The sequence below is a fragment of the Emydura macquarii genome, unplaced genomic scaffold, assembly GCF_026122565.2.
Source record: "Emydura macquarii macquarii isolate MOO-44397 ecotype Brisbane River unplaced genomic scaffold, CSIRO-AGI_Emac_v2 contig_3424, whole genome shotgun sequence".
NCBI lineage: Eukaryota > Metazoa > Chordata > Testudines > Chelidae > Emydura > Emydura macquarii.
Window position 1 is genome coordinate 41,219 of NW_027133561.1, and position 25,444 is coordinate 66,662.

A 25,444-nucleotide genomic window follows, 5' to 3' on the forward strand; every position below is an offset into this window, starting at 1 on the left:
TCCCCAGCATTTCCTGCAGGTGCCTCTCAATTACCTGGAGTCTCCAGCCCAAGGGCTGGGGCTGGCAGAGCCCAGGGCTGCCCTGGGGGGTTAGCTCCACCGGAAGAAGGTCGCCGCCCGGCGGGCACGGAGGGGTTAATGAAAGCGTCTCCCCCGCCCAGACCCGCAGGGGAAGCAGCAGCTGCCCAGCCCGGCTCCAGACAAATCACAGCCCCTGGTACTCCAGAGCCTCCCGGCCAGGAGCTGCGCAGGGTCTGATCCTGTGTGCGCCCCCTCCCGCCCACCAGCGCTCTCACTGCCCCAGCCCTCCTCGTGTCCTCAGCACACGCCTGTCCGCCTCCCCCGGTACCCCTGCGGGAACGCCCTGGGCACCGGACTCGGGAGAGTGACAAACCTCCCGGCCTGGGGGCAGGGACTGAGCAGGGTTTCACAAAGGAGGCGCCCGCCGGGGCAGGGCCAGTTCCTGGTAGGAGCCGCCCCTTCCGCCCCGGAGATGTCAGCACGGCGCGGCGCGGCAGGGCAGGGCAGGGCGCGGCAGGGCAGGGCAGGGGGCATTGAACGGCTCGTTCGTGTGTTTTGCAGCAGCTGCAGAGGAGCCATGGCCGGGGCCCGGACCCCGGAGCCCAGCACGGAGGCGTCTCCTCCGGCCCTGCGGGCAGCGGGGCAGCGCGGTGAGTCCGGGGCAGCGGGGAGCGGGCAGGGCCCGGGTGGGCGGCGGGGGAGCCGCAGATCTCGCGGCCCGGCCGGGAGCCGCTCCAGGGCGGGGAACGCGCCGGGGCCGAACAGCGACGGAGCCGCTGCCCTCACGCTGCCTCCGGCCCGGCCCCAGGGGCGGCTCCGGCGGCCCGGCGGGGCTGGGCGGGGTGTGCTCCGGGGGTCAGGCAGGAGCGGGAGGGGGAAAATCAGCCAGAGCGGGGGACGGGGAGAGATGGGGTGGGGGGGGGCTGATGATGGGACACTGGGGGGTTAATGAAACCCTGATTTTATCCTTTCTCACCCAGAGTCTGCCCCATTTTCTCTCTCATTCTCTTGTGTCTGTTTGAAATCTCCCAGGACCTGGGATATCCCCCCCCCGTGTGACCCGCCGCAAGTTCTCCCTGTGCGCTGGGAAATGGCTGCCCTGAGCCCTTCCCCGGCCGGGCAGGGCTTGCGGGTGCGGCTTGCAGAGCCGGAGAGTTTGGTTTCATCCTTGGCTTTCTTTGTGTTCCGGGTGTTCACCCCTTTGTGTTCCGGGGATTTTGATTTTTGGCCCTTTGCTTTGTAAAAGGTTTTTGAAGAAAGCATTTTTTTTTTGTTTTTTTTGTTTTTTGCCCTTGGAGACTGAGGCTGTTACTTTAGCTCTTCCCTTATTGCAGTTAGATTGCATTTCTTTTTAATTCTAACTAACTTAATTCACTCTTTTGAAATGAATTACATTTTTCCTTTCTTTAATAGGTAATTTAATGACTGCTGATTTCATAGCATGTGTCAATGAGATCATATGTGCAAACCATAACTTTCCATACAATGTTGTCACACACATTTCAATCAGGACAGTACTAACCAGCATATTAGGAGTTTGAAATGATATCTTACCGGACATGCTGTGTACAAAGCTGCTTACCATTCTGTGTAGGGTGTGGACGTGGGTATATTGTCACACTCTACTTTTCAGGATCTTCATGTTTTGGAGGGAAAATAGCTTCCCTGAGTCCTTGTCCCAGATGTGGGGAGCAAGGGAGGTGAGAAGGGATGGACCCTCCCTTCCCTGCCATATATGTTTTAAAGGATTTTGGCCACCTCCCTCTAATGCTATATCTCTGGTCTCATTGACTCCGGTGTCAATCCAGAGTCACTGCAGTAAGGACAAGGAGTCAGTCTGGAATCCATTTTAAGGCACTTGGAAGAGAGGAAGGTGATCAGGAACAGTCAACACGGATTCACCAAGGGAAAGTCATGCCTGACCAACCTGATTGCTTTCTATGATGAGGTGACTGGCTCTGTGGATGTGGGGAAGGCGGTGGATGTGATATACCTTGACTTTAGCAAAGCTTTTGATACGGTTTCTCACAGTATTCTTATCAGCAAGTTAAAGAAGTATGGGTTGGATGAATGGACTATAAAATGGATAGTGAACTGGCTAGAGCATAGGGCTCAACGAGTAGTGATCAATGGCTCCATGTCTAGCTGGCAACCGGTCACAAGCGGAGTTCCCCAGGGGTCGGTCCTGGGGCCGGTTTTGTTCAACATCTTTATTAATGATCTGGAGGATGGGGTAGATTGCACCCTCAGCAAGTTTGCGGACGACACTAAGCTGGGGGGAGTGGTAGATACCCTGCAAGGTAGGGATAGGATACAGAGTGACCTAAACAAACTGGAGGATTGGGCCAAAAGAAATCTAATGAGGTTCAACAAAGAAAAGTGCAGAGTCCTCCACTTAGGAAGAAAGAATCCCATGCACAGCTATAGACTGGGGACCGACGAGCTGGGCAGCAGCTCTGCAGAAAAGGACCTGGGGGTAGCAGTGGATAAAAAGCTGGATATGAGTCAGCAGTGTGCCCTGGTTGGCAAGAAGGCCAATGGCATATTGGGCTGCATTAGGAGGGGCATTGCTAGCAGGTCACGGGAAGTGATTATTCCCCTCTATTCGGCATTGGTGAGGCCGCATTTAGAATATTGTGTCCAGTTTTGGGCCCCCCAATACAAAAAGGATGTGGACAAGTTGGAGAGAGTCCAGCGGAGGGCAACAAAAATGATTAGGGGGCTGGAGCACAGGACTTATGAGGAGAGGCTGAGGGAACTGGGCTTGTTTAGTCTGCAAAAGAGAAGAGTGAGGGGGGATTTGATAGCGGCCTTTAACTACCTGAAAGGCGGTTCTAGGGAGGATGGGGCTAGGCTGTTCTCGGTGGTGGCAGATGACAGAACAAGGAGCAACGGTCTCAAGTTGCAGGGCGGGAGGTCTAGGTTGGACATTAGGAAAAAGTTTTTTACTAGGAGGGTGGTGAAGCACTGGAATGGGTTACCTAGGGAGGTGGTGGAATCTCCATCCTTAGAGGTTTTTAAGCTGCGGCTTGACAAAGCCCTGGTTGGGATGATATAGCAGAGGTTAGTCCTGCTTTGAGCAGGGGGTTGGACTAGATGACCTCCTGAGGTCCCTTCCAACTCTAATATTCTATGATTCTATGATTCTATGATTAACATGGATGCAAGTGAGGTCAGGGAGGTGGTGTCACTAGTTACTATCACCAGAGGGCTCTGGTTGTTTCTGCGGGAGGGGAGGCTGTTCTCTCTGTCTCTTTCTACTCAAGGTATCAGGTCTGAGTTTCTTGGGTCAGACAGGATCTGTGTCAGGGAGAGACCTTTGTTAAAGCTCCTTCTGTGCCCAGGCAAGGGGAGTGACTCTCCAGTGGCTAGAACTAGCCCCCTAGAGTAGCCCTGCTTTCTGCCAACACCAACCGCTAAGCCAGAAACCTTTGGGAATGGGCAGGAAAGTGACTCTGCACAAATGTCCTGGGAGCCTCACATTTTACAGCCCCTGGGAATCTGCTCCCTGGTTGTGAATGTCCCTGAGGGAGGGCTCCAATCTGTCTTAACAGCAATGAATCCACTGCCCTCAGCTCCTGCCAGGATCTGCTCAGGCAAAACCCAGCGACACTCTGACAGATCCTATCTTGTGGCATACTTGGAACCCAGTTGCATATCCCCCATTCTCCTCCTCCTCTTCGCTGTTAATGGCTAGGGCCTGTGACTTGGGCTTCTAGAAGATAACCACAGTGGTTTGCAGGGTGGTCACAGAGTCTCCGCCAAGTACGGCATGCTGCGCTTTGTAAAAGCAGCAGATCTGCGACTCAGCAGCAGATTGACCATTGGCCTCTCTGGCCTTTTGATATACCTGCTGCAGTTCCTTTGCTTTCACACTGTGCTGCTGCTGATTCCTGTTTTAGCCTTTCTCTTGCATGTCCCTTACCATCTGGATGTCGACGTGGATCAAGGATGTCGACTTTTCTACAGCTGGTCAACAAATTGGAGAGAGTCCAGTGGAGGGCAATGGAAATGATTAGGGAGCTGGAGCACATGAGTTATGAGGAGAGGCTGAGGGAACTGGGTTTGTTTAGGCTGCAGAAGAGAAGAATGAGGGGGGATTTGATAACAGCTTTTAACTACCTGAAAGGGGATTTCAGGGAGGATGGGGCTAGGCTGTTCTCAGTGGTGGCAGGTGACAGAACAAGGAGCAGTGGTCTCAAGTTGCAGTGTGGGAGGTCTAGGTTGGATATAAGGGAAAACTTTCCACCTAGGAGGGTGGTGAAGCACTGGAATGGGTTACCTAGGGAGATGGTGGAATCACCATCCTTAGAGATTTTTAAGGCCTAGCTTGACAAAGCCCTGGCTGGGATGATTTAATTGTTTTGAGCAGGGGGTTGGACTAGAGACCTCCTGAGGTCCCTTCCAACCCTAATATTCTATGATCCATTGCTGTGCCTATACAGCTTTCTCTCCCCACAGGCACAGGAGATCCAATATCTTCTGTCTATACTGGCTGGAGCTCATTTGTAGCATGCAGCTGTCTTTGTCAACTGATCAGTTGCACAAAATAAAGGATCACAGCTGGAGATGTGACCGGAGAAGGCATTTAAAAAGTTGCAGGGTTTTAAGCAGAGTTGGTCTTCCGGGCTCCTTGACCTATGGGCAGTGGAGTTCGCAATTGTGACCAGAGTGGTTGGTGTCGGGCATTGTATGACAGCTGCTGGAGAACTGGAAGGGTTGACAGAGGCAACACGCTCTCTGCACTTGCACTGTGTTGACCTCAGCATATCAACAATGGCTCAATGTTGCTCGGGAAGTGGTGTTACCATGCTGATATAATGGGGAACTTACCTTGATGGAGACAAATTTTAATGCAGAGATGCACACAACTAAGTCAACGCAACTCCGCTTATGTCGACGTAGTGTAGGCCTCTGTAGTGTAGATCATGTCTGAGAGGGGTTAATCCTGATGGGAAATCCTACTTCTAATAAAGTCACTGAGTATTTCCCAATGGTGCAGAACCTAGAATGTCAGTTTCCAGGGGAAAAATCTGGTGGGACTCTGGGAAATGGTCAAAATCACCTTCTGAAATCTCTCCAATTGCCCTTTTTGCCCCGACAGGCTACAGAATAATGTCAATGTTTTGCTCTGGATCATCCCATCTTTCCAGGGGAAAGGCAATGGCTGCAGTGGAGTCAGCTGAGGTAAGGGGTTGTCATGGAGCTGGTGGTGGGGTCTGGCTGCAGGGAAATGGGCAGTGAATACATAGGAAGGTGGGAGCTGCTGAAGGTGGGGCAGGGCAGTAAATGCCATGGGTGGGGAAAGGAAGGGGACAAATCTGCCAGAGAAATTGAGGGCCTAGTTTGAAGAAGCAATCTCCTGAGATTTGGGAGTGGAATTTCCCCTATTTTCCCCAGGAAATAATCCCCTGGCCAGGGCTGCGAAAACTTCTGGTGACTGACATACATCATTATTTCCCTCTCCCCCAAACTTTGTGTTATCTGCAAACTTCCCAGTGATGATATGTTCTCTGCCAAGTCATTGACAAACGAATTAAATAGTGTAAGGCCAAGAACTGATCCCTGTGGGATCCTACTAGAAACACAGCCCTTGGACTGTGCTTTTCCATTTACAATGATATTTTGAAATTTGTCAGTTAGCTGGTTTTGAATCTAGTTAATGTATGTCGTGTTAATTTTGTATTGTGCTAGTTATTTAAATATAATGCTGCACCAAGTTAAATATCTTACAGGAATCATAAGTATACATTAACACTATTTCTTTATCAACCAAACTTCTGATCTCATACAAAAACAGTTCTATTTAGTTTGGGAGGATCGTTTTTCCTAAACTTATGTGGATTGGTCTGAATTACATACCCTCTTTTAATTCTTTAATAATCAAATCCAGTATCAGCCCCTCCATTATCTTGCCCAGGATTGATGTCAGATAGCCTTATAATGATCTCAGTTGTCCCTTTTTAAATGTTGTGACAACATTCGTTTTTTTCCTGTCTTTTGGCGTTTCCCAGCGTTCTAAAACCTATTAATTAATGTTGATTTTCATACACTGAGCTCCTCAGCTTGGATTTTTTTTTTTTTTTTTAATTCTTGAATGGAAGATATCTGGAACTGCTGATTTAAAAATGCCTGACTTTAGTAGCTGCTATTTAACACCCTCATGAGTTTGTTGTGATGACAAAACTGTGGTCATCCATCATGGTAAAGATATGACTACATCAACTGCTTGCTTTTCCCCAAATCCAGTAGAGAAATATTCACTGAACATTTTTACTTCTGCCACTTCCATCTAGTAATGGACAGATACCATTGTTAGGATTCTTTTTGTGATTAATATACGAAAAATAACCTTCCTTCATATTGTCCTTGATACTGCTAGCCAGAGATTTCTCCTTTTGTCCCTTTGCTTTGCCTTATTGCTTTTCTACAATTTCGAGCTTCTGACTTTTTTCCTGTCAACTTCCTCTGTGTTTGTTTACATGGACTTGTTTATTTCAGTGGTTCTCAAATTTTTTGCAGTAGTGACCCCATTCACATAGCAAGCCTCTGAGTGCACCCCCTCACTCCCGTGGGTTCCTGCTCCTGGCCCCCCTGCAGGCTCCCCACTCCCCCTTCGCCCCTAACCCCTGTACTGTGCCCTCTTCACCCCTGCACCCTGCAACCCCCTCCTGCGCCCACCTGGGGAAACAGCCCTGCATACAGAGTGATTGGTATTGCTGCTGGCTCCCACCTTGAGAGCTGCTCCTCCATACCCTCTGCAGGACTATGAGGGGGGAAAGTGAGGTGCAACGTCCGGGTTCCCTGCATCCAGGTCACTTTCTCCACGTGGGCTGTGTAAGGGGAGGGCAGAGAGTAGCAGCTCCTGATGCTCGCCTCACAGCACTGCCCAGATGGGGAAAGTGACCTGGATGCAAAGAGCCTTGGCGTTGCTTCTCACTTTCCCCCTCACCGCCTCCGTGGAAGGTGCAGAGGAACGCTGGCGGGGTGAGCAGTGTCTGTGTATCACCGCTCACCCGTTTCCCCCATGTTCCTCCGCCAGGAGAAAGCAAGGAAGCTCTCAGCCCTGCACCTGGCTGGGGTCGAGGCATGCACCTCGCGACCCCGCATAGCCACCTCGCGACCCCCTGTTTGAGAAACACTGATTTATTGAACGGGGAGGATGTTGGGATTCCCACCAGAAGGCTGTCCCTGGACCCTGCTAGGAACGCCAATCCCGGTGCCAGTCTCAGGCTAGTAGGTGTGTCGCTGAAGACTCGTGCCCCTCTGCCCACTGGCAGGGACAAGGGGCTCTCTCTCTCCCCTCAACCTGATGCCACCTGGCTGCTCTGAGTGGGTTGGGGGTGTTACTGTGCTACTCTGTCCCTCCCAGAGCATCCATTTTCCTGGCCCTGGTCCCCCATGAATAGTGGGCTTGTCACTGGGCAGCAGGTCTGAGTGTTGCACTCTTGTTCTTTCAGGGGCCGGTGACCTTCGAGGAGGTGGCTGTGTGTTTCACCGAGGAGGAGTGGGCTCTGCTGGACCCCGCTCAGAGAGCCCTCTACAGAGACGTCATGCAGGAGAACTATGAGAATGTGACCTCGCTGGGTATGACTTCCTGTCCCCTGGTTATTGGAAGCTGGGGGTTCTCTAAAGAACCTTTATAGGGGAGCTGTGGGAGCAAGAAACCTGGCTAGCTTCAAGACTGAGGTTGATAAGTTTATGGGGGGATGGTCTAATTTGGCAATTGATTGATCTTTGACTATTGGTGGTAAATATGCCCAATGGCCTGTGAAGGGATGTTAGATGTGGTGGGTCCTGAATTACTAGAGAGAATCGTTTCTGGGTATCTGGCTGGCTGGTCTTGCCTGCATGCTTAGGATTTAACTGATCACCATGTTTGGGGTCAGGAAGGAATTTTCTCCCAGGGCAGATTGGCAGAGGCCCTGGGGGTTTTTCGCCTTCCTCCGCAGCATGGGGTACAGGTCTCTTGCTGGTGGATTCTCTGTCCCTTGAAGACTAATCATTATTTGAGGACTTCAATAACTCGGTCATAGGTTATGGGTCTATTACAGGAGTGGGTGGGTGAGGTTCTGTGGCCTGCGTTGTGCAGGAGGTCAGACTAGATGATCATAATGGTCCCTTCTGACCTTAGTCTGTGAGTCTAGTAATAACTCTATACCTGTACACATCGTACATAGTTTTGTCCCATCCCAGTGTGCTTTTCGGACACGGTTTTTGTACCATCGGTCATTTAAAAATCTGATTTTGGAAAATACTTAATTTCTCCTTATTGGATGCATTAAAGTCCAGTCCCTGCACTTTGCTTTTTCTCCAAAGGCTATGACTGCTCTGTGTGTGGTGGATGTGGGGATTTTGGTGATATATGTATGATTGTAGACCACGCCTCCGTGTCCCTCTGTGCTTGATATTGCTATAATGGGAGTGTAAAGACCAGGACACACGAGGCGTTTTGTTACACCTGGCCTTCTGCTCTCTTTTCTCTCCATGAAGGTGGCTTTCCTTTTTGCCATTACCTCCTCGAGGAGGGTTGGTGAATGGGAAGCCGGGATGGTAACCTTCCCCTCCTTCACCAATTTCCATAAAGACAAGGTTTCACTGTGTCTGCATCCCAAATTCCTACCGAATCTGGTTTCCCAATTCCACCTCAACCAGCCCATACATCTGCCTGCCTTCTTCCCCTAACCTCTAATGAGGAACAGTGAATTAATTCCCTCAATATGCGTAGGGCCCTGGCCTTTTACCTGCAAACCATTCCAGAAATCTCTCTGGCTGTTTGTCACCATAGCGGAAAGAATTAAAGGGCGGGCCATTTCCACCCAGAGAATCTCTATGTGGGCCTCAGGGTGAATTACGCACTGCTATCAAATGCCAGAGCACTCACCACCAGGTGGGATATGAGCCCATTCCACAAGAACGCAAGCATCAACCATAGTCACACTCCACAACATGCTCCTTGTGGCCACATGGAGTTCAATACACATCTTTTCCTCCTGCTACGCTCTAGTATCTGATTCCGGGACAGACACCTTGTTTGGCATAGCCAACATCCGTTCCATGGTTCTGTCATCTTCCTCACACCCTCTTCCTATCTAGGTACTGCTTGTGAGTCACCCTTAGTGGACTAAAATAGGAACCATCACTCGAAGAAGAAGAGGTGGTTACTTACCTGTAACTGGAGGTTCTTTGAGATGTATGGTCCTTTTCTATGTTCCAAACCCACCCTCCTTCCCCTATGCTGCAGATCTGGTAGGTCTGTGGTGGAGAAGGAACTGAAGATGCGGTTGGCCCGCCCTGTCCTTTATCACCTTGGGCAAAACCATGATCCACTATAAGGGCATGAGTGCAGACCGCCGAGCAATGCTACTTTGAAAAGCTTCAGCTCTGGGCACGTGCACACCACCCTCGGTGGAATACAGATAGGGAGCACATATCCCAAAGAGCCTCCAGTTACAGATATGTAACCTCCTCTTTGCAACTCAGATAGTTTAAGTAAATGCTAGTAACCATTTTATCTTTATTTTTCTTGTAACCATTTCTGACTTTTAGTGCTTATACTCACGTAAAATCTCTTTCTAGTTTTACTGTTTTAGCTAATCCAGTGTGTTTAAATTGGAGTGTCTAGGTACTCTATTTAAAATGATAAGTCGGCATATTATTCTTTTAAAGGAATATATTTGTACTGCCAGGAGAGGACTTAGCAGTATACGACACACATTTCTGGGGGAAGTTCTAAGGGTGGATGTGGGTTGGAGTCACCCTGCAGCATACCCAAGGCTGGTAAAAACCAAGGTCTGGCTGGCTGGCTGGCTGCAGCACACACACCCAGACATATCTGGGAGAGACTGACATACAGTCTAGGCTCGAGGCTACAAGAGCAAGGCATTTTAAAGGACACCTCAGGTTACAGGGTGCATTAGACCCCAGGATGTGACATGCTGATAGGTTCTAAAGTCTTTCAAACCTTTATCTAAGGGTTCAGCTCCTGGTTATGAGATCATGTCAGTGTGCTGCTCCAGGAGACCACCCCGCTCCCACCAGACAGCTCATACTCAGCCTTTTATGCCGCCCAAATCTGTCTTTATTCCTCACTCTCCTGAAACAGATAAAATTAGTCACTGCCCTTTTCTTTAGAGGGCAGAGCATCAAAAGTTAGGTGGCTGCTTAACCCACTTTGGGATTTGTCATTAATCGCCCCCATCCCACCCCCCAGCAAGCCAGGAACACACAAATAGATAGAGTACATATTGATTCAGAGGTCTGTCAATATTCAACAGGCTGCTTATCCTCTGACCCATGTCTGTATTACAGCCTTTGAAGTTTTAATGCTGACTCACAAACAGAAGTAATATTAATAACATTAAATACAACAGTCTCACAATATGCCGGTGCTCATCGTATTTGCCATCATATTGTTCCCCTCTGCTCATGTGTTCTGCTCCTTCCCGCACCATTGTCTGTCCCCTCTAGTTAGATTGTATGTTCTTCAGGCCAGGGACTGTCTACTACTCTGTGTTCGTACAGGGCCTAGCACAATGGAGTGCCATCCTCTGGCAGTCCCGTCAACTATGATTATTAATACCCAATTTCCTACTGCTTTGAGCAAAGGAAGCTGGCTTGGGGATGTGACCCATTAAAAATGAGCTGGGGTGAAATGGAATCTCCTTTGTGACAAGCTGTGATTGAAAGCACCCCTGGATTCACAGCCTGCACACTGTCGTAATAAGCTTTGTACAAAATGTGCCTTGTGAGGTGTCATTTGAAAACTAATAACTTGATGGTCAATTTAGTGAAATGTCCCTAGCAACATTGTATCTAAAGTTTACGAATTTCCCATCTGATGAGGTTAGCACAAGCTCAAACCCACGCAGCCCTGACTAGGCAAGAGTTGTTAAACTGAGCTATCCTAAACAAAGGAATATGTGTTCACCTCAATTTACATATAAGTAGTAAACAGGGTCCTTGTGACAGCAAGGGGGGAAATGGCAGGAGACAAGGCAACTCTACATTTCAGCATGCACAGAGGAGAGGAAAAAGCATGGTGCCACCTTCAACACGCAACTCCATGTCATCTTCCTGACTGTTTGAATAAACTTTTCTTAGAGGGGGCAAACCTCAGAAGAATCCACTTCAAAGGGTGACTGGACTATAAAAGTGAGGGAGAAAAACACCCATTTCCCCCCATCTCTCTTTTCACCTAAGATGACAAAGAAACCAGCCCTTTGAATCTGGTGGAGAACCTGACCTGAGAATTTGGTCAACTCTGTTGTTGGGAACATGTGATTCACAAGCTAAATATGTATCGATGATATCATGCTGTTGAGAGGGGGAAAAAAAAACATTCTGGGATGTACGAGCAGATGTGTTGTAAGCAAGACACGAGAAGTAATTATTCCACTCTGCTCTGTGCTGATAAGACCTCATCTGAAGTATTGTGTCCAGTTCTGGGTGCCACATTTCAGGTAAGATGCGGACAAATTGGAGAAATTCTAGAGGAGAGCAACAAAAATGAGCGAAGGACCTGAAAACACGACCTATGAGGGAAGATTGAAAAACTTGGGTTTGTTTAATCTGAAGAATGGAAGAGTGAGGGGGGACATAAAAGGTTGTTACAATGAGGAAGAAAAATTGTTCTCATTAATCTCTGAACATAGAACAAGAGGAAATGGGCTTAAGTTGCAGCAAGGGCAATATAGGTTGGACATTAAGAAAAACTTACTGTCAGGGTAGTTAAGCCCTGGAATGAATTGCTTAGGGAGGTGATGGAACCTTCATCATTGGAGATTTTTAAGAGCATGTTGGAAAAACACCTATTAGGATGATATAGGTAATGCTTGGTCCTGCCATAAGTGCAGGGGACTGGACTAGAAGACCTCTCAAGGTCCCTTCCAGTCCTATGATTTTATGGTTCTGTGTGATAAGGATTTTACCTTGAACCAAGTCGAGCTTGTTAAGTTTTAGCTACCAGAAAGCATTTTATTTTTATTTTTCTTATAACCATTTCTGACTTTTTAATACCTTAGATTTTAAGTGAACACAAGTATATCTCTGTAGTTAAATAAACTTGTTTTATTTTTTAATCAAAACTAATCCAGTGTTGTGTTTCAGCTGAACTGTTTGGTAACTCCAGTTAAAGTAGCCGACTGTTCAATATTGACTTCTTACACGGGCAACAGACCTAATATCTGAACCTGGAGACCACAGAACCCACACTTGGGAGTGTGTTGGGGCCACCCTGCAAACAGTAACCGAAGCTGGTAGAAGCTGGAGTGTTGCTGACAGGCTGCTGGGATCAGAGCTGCTGAGCTGAGGATGTAGCTCTACACAGGCACTCAAGATGTGTCCTGCATGCAGTTAGGCTGCTTGTCAGTGGCCAGGATTGGGAGATACAATAGCAAAGCATTGTGAGGCATCTAGGGTTATGGTGTAGGTGGTGATATCACCTCTCTGGGGCCTGGATTGCACCCCAGATTGACACACACATTCCACAGATTCAGTTGATCTTGTTTGTTTTCTTTCCCTTGAGTAGGGTTTCCAGTTTCCAAACCTGATGTGATCTCCTGGCTGGAACAAGTGGAAAATCCCTGGGTCCCTCAACTCCAGGGCTCTGAGGAAAAAGAGATCCTGAAAGGGGCCTGTACAGGTGAGAAATCAATTAAACCAACTCAAAAAAGTGTCCATGGCTTAAGGAAATATTTGCGATTCCTATAAAGACCGGTTGAGCTCTCTGAGTTCATGATTGTTTTCAGGAAGTGTGGCATCCTCAAGACTTCCCACCTGTCCCAGCTCCCTCCCCAATCTACCTCCCCACTGTGTGTTTGATTGAGATGTAGACCCAGAATTGATCCTCTCCTCTGGGGAAAGGTTTCTGAGAGATTCAACTCTTTATTCGTTTGATCTCTCCAACCCTTATTTTGGTTTGTTCCCACCTTTATTCCTTTCCTCTCTCTGAGGTTCCCTTTTTCTCCAGAAAAAGGAGTGACCTATATCTGGTTTCTCTGTCTGTCCTAGCAGGTGATGGGATGGTGAGTGAGAATGAGAAGAAGAATCCTCAAGGAGATGCTGAACAAGTAAAATCATGTGGGATATTATCAGGAAGATCCCAAGGCAATGTTTCTGGGACTTGGGCACATGCAAAAGATGGTGAGAGTCAGCAGACACCACAGAAAAACTTGAGTAAGCGTTCACATCTTATTAGATATGAAGGAATCAATACTGGAGAGACATCATGTGCATTCCCTGAGTGCAGAAAAAGCTTCAGTCGTATCTCACACCTTAACAGACATCAGAGCATTCACACAGGAGAGAGACCTTACACATGCTCTGAGTGTGGGAAAAGCTTCACTCAGAGATCACACCTGACCACACATCAGAGAATCCACACGGGAGAGACACCCTACACATGTCCTGAGTGTGGGAAAAGCTTTAGTGACGGATCAACCCTTATTAGACATCAGAGAATCCACACTGGAGAGAAACCCTACACTTGCTCTGAATGTGGGAAAAGTTTCATTCGCAGCACAAATCTTATATTCCATCAGAGAATCCACACTGGAGAGAGACCCTACACTTGCTCTCAATGTGGGAGAAGTTTCATTCGCAGCACAGACCTTACAATCCATCAGAGAATCCACACTGGAGAGAGACCCTACGCTTGCTCCGAATGTGGGAAAAGTTTTATTCGCAACACACATCTTACATTCCATTGGAGAATCCACACTGGAGAGAGACCCTACACATGTCCTGAGTGCGGGAAAAGCTTCAGTCAGAGGTCAGCGCTTATCATTCATCAGAGAACCCACACAGGAGAGACACCTTACGTGTGCTCGGATTGTGGGAAAAGCTTTAGAGACAGATCAGCCCTTATTAGACACCAGAGAATCCACACTGGAGAGAGACCCTACACATGTCCCGAGTGCGGGAAAAGTTTCAGTCGTAGCTCAACCCTTACCACACATCAGAGAACCCACACTGGAGAGACGCCTTATGTGTGCTCAGAGTGTGGGAAGAGCTTCAGTCAGAGATCAACGCTCATCATGCATCAGAGAATCCACAAAGAAGAGAAACCCTACATGTGCCCTGAGTGTGGGAAAAGCTTCAGTCAGCACTCAAACCTCATCACACATCACAGAATCCATACGGGGGAGACACCCTACACTTGCCCTGAGTGTGGGAAAGGATTCAATTGTAGCTCGCAGTTTGCCTCACATCGGAGAATCCACACGGGGGAGAGACCCTTCTCATGCCCTGTGTGTGGGAAAAGCTTCATCCAGAGATCAGGCCTCATTACACACCAGAGAATCCACACAGGAAACAAACCCTTCAGATGCTCTGAATGCGGGAAGGGATTCAGTTATAATTCACACCTTGTCTCACATCGGAGAATCCACACAGGAGAGAGACCCTACTCATGCTCTGAGTGTGGGAAAAGCTTCAGGGAGAGCTCAGAGCTCACCAAACATCGGAGAAGTCACACAGGAGAGAGACCCTTCTCATGCCCTGTGTGTGGGAAAAGCTTCTATCAGAGCTCACATCTTAACCGGCATAAGATAATTCACACAGGACAGTAACACTGTAATTGCATTTACTAGGGCTGTCCAAAGACTTTTTTAATACATTGGCTAATTCCCAACTAGTGACCTTTAAGATGGATTGCACCATTTACTTCACTGTAGTCTCTGAGCTCCACCACCTGAGTTACCCTGTTTCTGCCTTTTGCAGCTCACCTTATTTTGGGTTGAATCCTCTATGTTGTTTTGTTCAACATATTCATTAATGATCTGGAGGATGGGGTGGATTGAACTCTCAGCAAGTTTCCAGATGACACTAAGCTGAGGGGAGTGGTAGATGTGCTGAAGGGTAGAGAGAGGCAACGGAGTGACCTAACCAAATTGGAGGATTGGGCCAAAAGACATCTGATGAGGTTCAACAAAGACAAATGCAGAGTCCTGCACTTAGGACAGAAGAATCCCATGCACAGCTAGAGACTGGGGACAGAGTGGCTAGGCAGCAGCTCTGCAGAAAAGGACCTGGGGGTTACAGTGGACAAGAAGCTGGATATGAGTCAGCAGCGTGCCCTGTTTGCCAAGAAGACTAATAGCATATTGGGCTGCATTAGGAGGAGCATTGCCAGCAGATGGAGGGAAGTGATTATTCCCCTCTCTTCACTACTGGTGAAGCCACATCTGGACCATTGTGTCCAGTTTTGCCCCCCCTCCGCCCCTCCACTAGAGGAAATATGTGGACAAATTGGAGAGAGTCCAGCGGAGGGCATCAAAAATGATTAGGAGGCTGGAGCACAAGACTTATGAGGAGAGGCTGAAGGAACTGGGCTTATATAGTCTGCAGAAGAGAAGAGTGAGGGGGGATTTGATAGCAGCCTTCAACTACCTAAAGGGGGGTTCCAAGGAGGATGGAGCTAGGCTTTTCTCAGTGGTGGTTCTCAACTGCCACTGAGAGGAAGAAGCAATGGTTTCAAGTTGCAGTGGGGGAGTTCAAGGTTGGATATTAGGAAAACCCTTTTCTGTAGGAGGGTGGTGAAGTACTGGAATGGGTTACCTAGGGAGGTGGTGGAATCTCCATTCTAAAGGTTTGTAAGGCCCAGCCTGACAAAGCCCTGGTTGTTAATATTTAGTTGGGGTTGGTCCTGCTTTGAGCAGGGGGTTGGACTAGATGACCTCCTGAGTTCCCTTCCAACCCTCATCTTCTACGATTCTAACTCTTTTGTCTTAAGAGTTATGGGAGTTTGTGTCCCTCCTGCTAGAAATGTCCATCAGTCCTAGGTGTGGGGTAGGGCTGACCTCATCTAGCTACACTGAAATAAACACTACCTGTGCTTTGTCTCCCCTAGAACTGTACCTTGTGTTACCTAATTAGAGCAATTAGTTGTGTTTTCGTATAAAAATATCTTTGCAGGGCAGACACGACCCAGGTTCAGTAGTTGTAGTTATCTTTCCTCCTGTCCTAACCTAACCTCCATCACTTTTCCCAGCTTAGATAAACCCAAGCATCACATTTATACTTGTTTCCCCATTGCAAAGTGATTGTTAGTCACCGGATTCTCTCTTTGGGATGAGATTGTCTCATTCCCAGTTCTTATGTTGCTGTGGGGTCTGAATAGTGGTTATTTTTTCTACCCTGTTTTTTTATGTAAAATATAGTGAAATATAACAAAAAGCAAGAGCAAAGATGGGGGAATCAGTATCATTTCAGTCTCTGTGGTGATTATGTGAGTCAGAGGAATTCCTTCCCAATCGGCATCCTGAATCTCCCATCATTCTGGCAACATTGGCTTCTGAGAGAGCTATAATAGTTTATCATTTCCATGTTCTGTCCCTCCACCTCCCAAAGTGTCACATGATGCAGTGTCCTCAGCTCTCTGTGCTTAGCTATCATGCTGTGATCGTAACTCAGATAATTTTGGGCTGGGAAAGGAAGTGTCCCAGACCTAGCAGGGAAATTTGAAAGGATTCCAAACACACATTAAACCTTCTGTGCTTTAATCTCTGTTTCCATCTATTGGCAAAGCTGTTTTTAGTATTTTTCCTGATGAGCTGGGATTGTTTGCAGATGAGAAGTTAGGCTGATTTTTCCCCATTATGATGCTGTTAAAACCTTTGTAGCTGTCATGACTGAATAACAATGAGGTGGCTCTGAGTGAAGAAGGTTTGGACAGCCCAGTAGGAAAATTTATTCTGATTTGGAGTTTCACAGACTTTAAGGTCAGGAGGGACCAATATGATCATCAGATGTAACCAGCTCTGGAATTTCATTTTATATAAAACAAACTTTCTTCTTCCCTTCTGTGTTGTGGCTTTTTCTCTTTCCTGAGGGCATTTGATAACATAACTGGATATTAGTTTTGTTTGATGGGATGTAGCTCAGATTGTTGGTGGACTTTGACACAATTTTGCTAAAACAATAATTTCTTATTTTGTTTGTGTCTTTTCCCCTCTCTTTCATTATGACGTGGAGCCAGTTCAAGTACAGTTCAGTCATCCGGAGTGAATATTCCAAGTTACTGGATATGCTACCAGGGAAACAATAATGTTTTTAAATCTCCACTCTGAAATGGTGAACAGCAGATAATTATATATACAATTTGTGGCAAAGGAACTGTATATGGTGTTCAGTTGTTTAGATTAATATCGTCTCAGATGATCCAGGGACAGAATTCCACAGTAAGGGACTTGGAACTAGGCAAAATGACCATGTATTGGGGTCCTAATGCAGTTGTGGCCCAGACCCAACCGGAAGTTACTTATGAAGATCCCTCTCCTAATTGAGTGCACTTTGCCTATTTCAGAAACACACCCCTGATCTATATAGAGATAGAGAAAATAGAAGTGGTATTTTTGTTGAGTTTACACCTTGAAAGTGCTGCAAATGTTGTAAAAAGCAAGTTTATTTTGAACGTGAGATAGCTGCGGAAGTATATCTATTTTTAATAGATATCCCACCTTTGGTAACTTACAGGGCTTGTGACCCAGGCTCATATCTAGTCCATAAATTAGATCAGTGCCACCAGATTAAAGAAATAAACTGGGCATGTTTGGGGAGATTATTCCTTGCTATCACTTCTGAGACAGTGGCTTTCTAAAGGATTCTACTCCAGAGAAGGAAAGTTTCCCTGATTGGGATGAAGAATTAGAGAAGAACTCAAGTAGAAATGATAGGCGCCATGGGGTTGATTTTTCATCCCAGACATGGATACTATGGTAGCCTTAGGCCAAGGTAAAGTACTTATTTTTAGAACACTACAACCTAGTTCAATAGCACTGATTATGGTCCACATGATGCTGTGGTCAGATCTGGGGCAATTGTCCTTTACCATTTGGATCCAAAGTTTTATGAGACAAAGAAAGAAACCATTGATGCCTTCAGCGGACATTCCTTCCCCGTAGATCCCAGTCTAGGTTCCTTGTTGAAAAAGTAGCAGCACTTCCACGTTGTGCAAGTGATGGTAACCAATGAAGGAATAAAGGTGTCCGACACCAAGTTCAGACTGCAGGACAGATGAATGTTAACTCCTGATTATGGTTTTGGGTCTCAGTTTTGCTCTTGTGATGCAAATACACAAGGCACTTCTCTGCCTACTGCTCCTTTGAAATTTTGGACTTTGTGAAAATAGATTCACAAATCTATTTTCTCATGATGAATCCTCAGTGTCAGACCATGTCCACCAACACTTATGGTGGAAGACCAAGAGATAAATGGAAGGCACCGTTGTTAGTGTAGAACACAACTTTAACCCAGGCTCACTTGGAAAGGGGAATTAAGAGAAAACACACTTAAAATTTTGTAATCCTTGACTATGTTCTTATCAGTGAAAATATGAAGTTATTGAAGAATAAGAAACTGTGATTATGTGATAGCCATTCATAGACCTATCCTCCATGAATTTACCTAATTCTTTTTTGAACCCAGAAGAAGAAAACCCATATAACTTTGACTGTCACAATGTAATTCAGGCTATTAGCCAAGATGGCTAAGCCGCTGTCCACCAGATGCTTGGACTGGATGCTGGGATGGATCACTGGATGATAATTACTTCCAGGGGAAATAAACAGGGTATCTGCCATTAGCCACTGTCAGAAGACAGGATGCTGGTCTAGATGGACCATTGGTCTGACCCAGTATGGCAATTCTTATATTTCTCTTCTTTTCTAATATAGGAAATGGGGCTTAATCCTGTGAAGTTATTTTGATGTAATTTACCCCCTTTGGATTAAAGGGTCCTAAAGTGAAACCTCACTCAAAAGGGGTTGGTGTAGGGGAATGTGTAAGAGAAATAGTGTATTTCAACATAAAGACCTAGTATAGACTTGATTTCTATTTCAGATGGATTTTTCTATAAGTTTTTTAAATAATGCTATAAGATTGGTACACCCTGCTATTTCTTATGGAAGAAATGACACGTATCTACGTATGGCTTCTCTATTGGACTATAAACTGTGAAAATGATTCTAAAAGAACTTTAGCAACTCAGTTTACCATGTCTCCTAAGAAACTGGCCAATGGATTTTATTCTCATCTGCATGTATAATGAACCTTTTAACCAATGTTATCTCTTTTTAAAAAAAAATAAATATTAGTTCATAAGTATTGTCTGTAAGTGTGTGTTTGGGTAATATCTGAAATATTCATTTTCCTGCTGTGTAATGTGCCCGTTCCTTTGGGAGTGGTAGATCTTTTCATACGATGGATGCGGTTTTCATAAATCCCCATCATATTTGACTTGGCTGTGTGGGTGGAAGCCAGCGGGCTGGATGGCTTTAAGGGAGCTGTCTTTTTGGCTTCTGGATAATCAGCAAAGTAACGAGAAGCTCTTTGTTGTTGGCTTGCTGAACCTAATTTTAGAAATAACCACCAGTATTGTGGGTTTGCGTGCCCCATTCTGTGCAGTTTTGCCCCAATTAAGCTAGCTCAGCAAGTCTCCCCTAGGGACCAATGTCACAAGTGCAATTGTCTTGATTGGTGCAAAACAAGTTTCCACCACCTGTGGATCTAGCCATTGACTTTAATGGAGCCATTGGGATCATAGAATATTAGAGTTGGAAGGGATATCAGGAGATCACCTAGTCCAACCCCCTGCTCAAAGCAAGACTAATCTCAGCTATATCATCCCAACCAGGGCTTTGTCAAGCCTCAGCTTAAAAACCTCTAAGGATGGAGATTCCACCACCTCCCCAGGTAACCCATTCCAGTGCTTCACCACCCTCCTAGTGAAAAACTTTTTCCTAATGTCCAACCTAGACCTCCCCCCCCTGCAACTTGAGACCGTTGCTCCTTGATCTATCATCTGCCACCACTGAGAACAGCCTAGCCCCATCCTCCCTGGAATCCCCTTTCAGGTACTTAAAGGCCGCTATCAAATCGCCCCTCACTCTTCTCTTTTGCAGACTAAACAAGCCCAGTTCCCTCAGCCCCTCCTCATAAGTCCTGTGCTCCAGTCCCTTAATCATTTTTGTTGCCCTCCGCTGGACTCTCTCCAATTTGTCCACATCCTTTTTGTAGGGGGGGGGCCAAAACTGGACACAATATTCTAAATGTGGCCTCACCAATGCCGAATAGAGGGGAATAATCACTTCCCGTGACCTGCTGGCAATGCCCCTCCTAATGCAGCCCAATATGCTATTAGCCTTCTTGACAACCAGGGCACACTGCTGACTCATATCCAGCTTTTTATCCACTGTTACCCCCAGGTCCTTTTCTGCAGAGCTGCTGCCCAGCTCGTCGGTCCCCAGTCTATAGCTGTGCACGGGATTCTTCCTTCCTAAGTGGAGGACTCTGCACTTATCTTTGTTGAACCTCATTAGATTTCTTTTGGCCCAATCCTCCAGTTTGTTTAGGTCACTCTGTATCCTACCCCTACCTTCCAGGGTATCTACCACTCCCCCCAGCTTAGTGTCGTCCGCAAACTTGCTGAGGGTGCAATCTACCCCATCTTCCAGATCATTAATAAAGATGTTGAACAAAACCGGCCCCAGGACCGACCCCTGGGGAACTCCGCTTGTGACCGGTTGCCAGCTAGACATGGGGCCATTGATCACTACTCGTTGAACGCTATGCTCTAGCCAGTTCTCTATCCATTTTAGAGTCCATTCATCCAACCTATACTTCTTTAACTTGCTGATAAGAATACTGTGAGAGACAGTATCAAAAGCTTTGCTAAAGTCAAGGAATATCACATCCACCGCCTTCCCTACATCCACAGAGCCAGTCACCTCATCATAGAAAGCAAACAGGTTGGTCAGGCATGACTTTCCCTTGGTGAATCCGTCTTGACTGTTCCTGATCACCTTCCTCTCTTCCAAGTGCCTTAAAATGGATTCCTTAAGGACCTGCTCCATGATTTTTCCAGGGATTGAGGTGAGGCTGACCGGTCTGTAGTTCCCTGGATCCTCTTTCCTTCCTTTTTTGAAGATGGGCACTATATTTGCTTTTTTCCAGTCCTCAGGGACCTCCCCCTGTTGGCACGAGCTTTCAAAGATAATAGCCAATGGCTCTGAAATCACCTCAGCCAATTCCCTCAGCACCCTCAGGTGCATTGCATCCGGCCCCATGGACTTGTGAATGTCCAATCCTTCTAAATAGTCTTGAACCCATTCCTTCAGCACTGTGGGATGTTCGCCTCCTTCCCATTCTGTGCCACCCAGTACAGCAGTCTGGGAGCTGATCTTGTCTGTGAAGACAGAGGCAAAAAAGGCATTGAGTACCTCAGCTTTCTCCACATCCTCCGTCACTGGGTCGCCTCCCTCATTCTCTAAGGGGCCCACACTTTCCCGAATCCTCCTCTTGTTGGCAACATGCCTATAGAATCCCTTCCTGTTCCCCTTCACGTCCCTTGCTAGCTGCAACTCCAATTGTGCTTTGGCCTTCCTGATTTCATTCCTGCACGTTCGAGCAGTGTTTTTATAATCCTCCCTAGTCATCTGACCAAGCTTCCACTTCTTGTAAGCTTCTTTTTTGCGTTTAAGTTCACCAAGGACATCTTTGTTAAGCCAAGCTTGACGCCTACCATATTTGCTATTCTTTCTGCACATTGGGGTGGTTTGCTCTTGTGCCCTCAATAAGGTCTCTTTAAAATACAACCAGGTCCCTTGGGTTCCTTTCCCCCTCATGTTAGCCTCCCAGGGAATCCTGCCCATCAGTTCCCTGAGGGAGTCAAAGTCCGCTTTTCTGAAGTCCATGGTCCGTATCCTGCTGTTCTCCTTTCTTCCTTTTGTCAGGATCCTGAACTCGACCATCTCATGGTCACTGCTGCCTAGGTTGCCACCCACTTCTACTTCCCCTACCAAATCTTCCCTGTTTGTGAGCAGCAGATCAAGCGAAGCACGGCCCCTAGTTGGTTGCTCCAGCACTTGCACCAGGAAATTGTCAGCGACAGTCTCCAAAAACTTCCTGGATTGTTTGTGCTCTGCTGTATTGCTCTTCCAGCAGATGTCAGGGTGATTGAAGTCTCCCATGAGAATCAGGTCATGTGAACTGGAAAATTTCCCTAGTTGAGTAAAGAAAGCCTCATCTACTTCATCCTCCTGGTCTGGTGGTCTGTACCAGACACCCACCATGACATCACGCTTATTGTTCTTGCTTCTAAGCTTAACCCAGAGACACTCAACTGGCTTATCTCCAGTTTCATACTGGAGCTCAGAGCAGTCATAATGCTCTCTTACATACACTGCAACTCCTGCCCCCTTTCGCCCCTGCCTGTCCTTCCTGAACAGTTTATACCCATCCATGACAGTGCTCCAATCATGAGAGTTATTCCACCAAGTCTCAGTTATTCCAATCATGTCGTAGTTTCTTGATTGTGCCAGGACTTCCAGTTCCTCCTGCTTGTTTCCCAGGTTTCTTGCATTTGCGTACAGGCACTTGAGATAAGTAGCTGAGTGGCCTACTTTCACAGTATGAATCGGGAGGCCTCCCCTGCTGCACCCTCCTCCTTCTGCTTCCTTGTGGTGTCCCTCTTCCCCACTTACCTTCAGGCTTAGGTCCCCGTCCCCCATCGAAACTAGTTTAAAGCTCTCCTCACTAGGTTAGTCAGCCTGTCTGCGAAGATACTCTTCCCTGTCTTCGTTAAATGAATCCCGTCTCTTCCTAGTAATCCTTCTTCCTGGAACAGCATTCCATGATCGAAGAATCCAAAGCCCTCTCTTCAACACCACCTGCGTAACCACGCATTTACTTCCACAATGCGATGGTCCCTACCTGGGCCTTTTCCCTGAACAGGGAGGATGGATGAGAACACCACTTGCGCTTCAAACTCCTTTTTCTCTTTTCCCAGAGCCACATAGTCCGCAGTGATCAGCTCAAGATCATTCTTGGCAGTGTCATTGGTGCCCACGTGGAGAAGGAGGAAGGGGTAGCGGTCTGAGGATTTGATAAGTTTTGGCAGTCTCTCCGTCACATCTGTAATCCTAGCTCCAGGCAAGCAGCACACTTCTCTAGTTTCCCGGTCCGGACGGCAGATGGATGACTCTGTTCCCCTTAGGAGGGGATCTGGATCCTCTTCCTAGAAGGGGCAATTCTTCCTAGGAATTTTCTGCCCCTCTGTAAGGCCCTGCCCAGGGCTGGATTGTCAGAGGGCTGAGCCTCCTCCGCTGCACTGGGTGCTTGGGGGTGCCCAGTGCCTCTGGGGATCAGCACAGATGTGTCTTGGCACAGGAGAGAGAGAGGAATTTTTTTCCTGGTTCCTGGGTTTATGCAAGGACAATAGCTTTTCTCTTTGCAAGGGCCAGGAGGCAGCATCAGAGGTTCAGGGAGGGGCAAACATACGCAGAGATCTGACTCCGCTCCAGTCACTTGCACTACAAATAGGTCAATGGGACAGGGAGTAAAATGGGACATTGATTTCCCCCAGTCAAGTTTCTGCTTCTTTCCCAGCTGGGTCCTGCCATTCCAACGGGATACGAGAGACAAAACCCCCTCAGGAATCCTTGGATACAGACCATTTCCTCACAGGAAGCTGCAAATGTTGTTTGTTTGCAGCTCAACCAGTGCTTACACTATGGCCTTCACCTGTGCCTCACATCATTCACATTGATCCATCCATCCCCTGTCACCCCGTCCCAGCTTCTGGCCATCCTAATGCCACAACTGCTCAGTTTTATAGGCACTAGCATGCTAAGTCGCCAGATCAGGCTGGTGAGTCTTGCCCACATGCTCATGGTTTAGCTAATTTCCATATTTGGGGTTGGGAAGGAATTTTCCTCCCTTGTATTTCTTTCCTCTACTCTCTCTGTCATTCCCCTCAGGCTCTCACTTCCCCTGAATTTTCTCAGGAACTCACCCCACAGCATTTAGGAAAAGCCAGAGATTCTATAATCTACACAAGTCAAACCACTCAAGAGGAGGAAATGAGTCTTTATGGGAAAGTATTTCACACAACAGACTGTCAACCTGTGGAACTCAGTGCCAGGGGATGTATTTAAAGCCAAAACTATAACTGGGTTAAAAAAAGAATAGATCCATCAAAAGCAATTAGCCAAGATAAGCAGGGATGCAATCCCATGCTCTGAGGGTCCTAAGCCTCTAGCTGCCAGAAGCTGGGAGTGGATGACAGGATGAATCACTCAATAATTGCCATGTCCCATGAATTCCCTCTGAGGCATCTGGAATTGGCTACTGTCAGAGGGCAGGATACTGGGCAAAATGTACTGTTGGTTTGATGCAGTCTGGCTGTTCTTATGTTCTTTGCCTGCTCCCAAAGTTATCCCCAACAAAAGGGGAGGAAACAGATCTGGCAGAGACTCCATAATGGAAATTTCTGCCCGAAGGCAAATGTGTAAGAAGTGCTGAGAAGGGATGAGTGCCCCTCAACACCCCCCTCTCCCCTTCCCCCCCCCCCAAACAAACCAGGAAATCCCCAGAACCTCAGCATCCCCAGCACAGAGGGTGCACTACTGGAGCACACAGCTTTTGTGTCTTGGGCAAAACCCTGCTGTATGGGTGCCTGATCTCCAGCCCTCAGTCCTGGGCTGATGGAACCTTTCCCTCCAGCACAATCCACACTGACTCTCTATGGGACTGGCGCTTGCCTCCTGCATGGAAGCGGTATTGAGATTGTGCAGGGAAACCCCACTAGATGTTGAGTCCCCCACTTTACCCAGTAGATCATCGCAGCGGGGGAGGACAGCAGAAACCAGACACACGAGGGATTGAATCCAGGGCCTAAGGTCGGCAAAGTGCACATCCTTCCACTGAGCAAGGCAGCCCTCCCTCTATGTTACACCCGAAGTCTTGCTTTTCCCAGAGCATCCGGTGCCCTCACAGCTGCATGGAAAGCAGATTTTCCTCTCCCTCCCAGTGTTCTCTCTGGCTGGGGGAGTTGGTTCAGGGAGGGGAGGGGTTCATAGGGATGAATGCCTTTACAGCAGGGCCACACGCCATGCAGCAGAGGTGATGGGGGGTGTGCGCCCTGGACTCAGGATATAGGATATATATGAATGTTCAATAAACAATCAGAAACCAGTCACCAGGGCAGCAGGGAGCCCTTTGCAAAGCTGGCTGAAGAGGGCCAGGGGAGAGGGGATAGAGCAAAAAAGGTCCTTGGTAGTGGGGAGGGGGCAGGCTGCGTGGAGCTGCACTAGGTGGATGGGGGGGCCAGCCACTGAGACTGGTCACTGCATTGGGGGCACTTGCTCCCCCCCATGTAACCCTGCCAGGCTCTGCTGGTGCCAGGAGGTGAGCACCCCATTCCTGCGCCAACGGCAGCCCCCCCTGTGGAGATAGGAGCTGGGGGAGGTAATACCTTTTATTGGGCAGACATCTGTGGGTGAGAGAGACGCGTTGGCCCAATAAAAGATATTACCTCCCCGCCTTATTGCTCTAGTGTCCTGGGACCCACATGGCCCCACTCCCACCACAGACCTGCCAGCCTTGTCTCAGGGCTCTCCCTAGCTGCACCAACCAACCCCCTTCC

The 25,444-nt window shown here is 47.6% G+C and overlaps 1 protein-coding gene across 3 annotated transcripts; it reads left to right on the forward strand.

Moving 5' to 3' along the window:
• Positions 1 to 557: 557 nt before the first annotated feature.
• On the forward strand, positions 558 to 19,298 carry LOC137144246 (zinc finger protein 595-like). 3 transcript variants are annotated; one of them, XM_067534453.1, is made up of 5 exons: positions 558 to 671; positions 5,126 to 5,208; positions 7,482 to 7,608; positions 12,551 to 12,664; positions 13,033 to 19,298. In XM_067534453.1, the coding sequence occupies exons 1-5, from the start codon at positions 599 to 601 to the stop codon at positions 14,589 to 14,591; spliced, it is 1,956 nt and encodes a 651-aa protein (XP_067390554.1). In that variant the 5' UTR covers positions 558 to 598; the 3' UTR covers positions 14,592 to 19,298. The 3 variants fall into 3 exon arrangements, with proteins under 3 accessions (XP_067390554.1, XP_067390555.1, XP_067390556.1); XM_067534454.1 differs by having other exon boundaries at positions 13,036 to 19,298; XM_067534455.1 differs by lacking the exon at positions 558 to 671 and adding an exon at positions 1,897 to 1,969.
• The last annotated feature ends 6,146 nt before the right edge of the window (positions 19,299 to 25,444 follow it).

Excerpts from the sequence above, each read along its gene's own strand:
- LOC137144246 (XM_067534453.1), top strand. The coding sequence starts at position 599 with ATGGCCGGGGCCCGGACCCCGGAGCCCAGCACGGAGGCGTCTCCTCCG. Across the intron at positions 672-5,125 it reads GCGGGCAGCGGGGCAGCGCG|GCTACAGAATAATGTCAATG; the intron begins GTGAGTCCGGGG and ends TTGCCCCGACAG. Across the intron at positions 7,609-12,550 it reads TGAGAATGTGACCTCGCTGG|GGTTTCCAGTTTCCAAACCT; the intron begins GTATGACTTCCT and ends TCCCTTGAGTAG.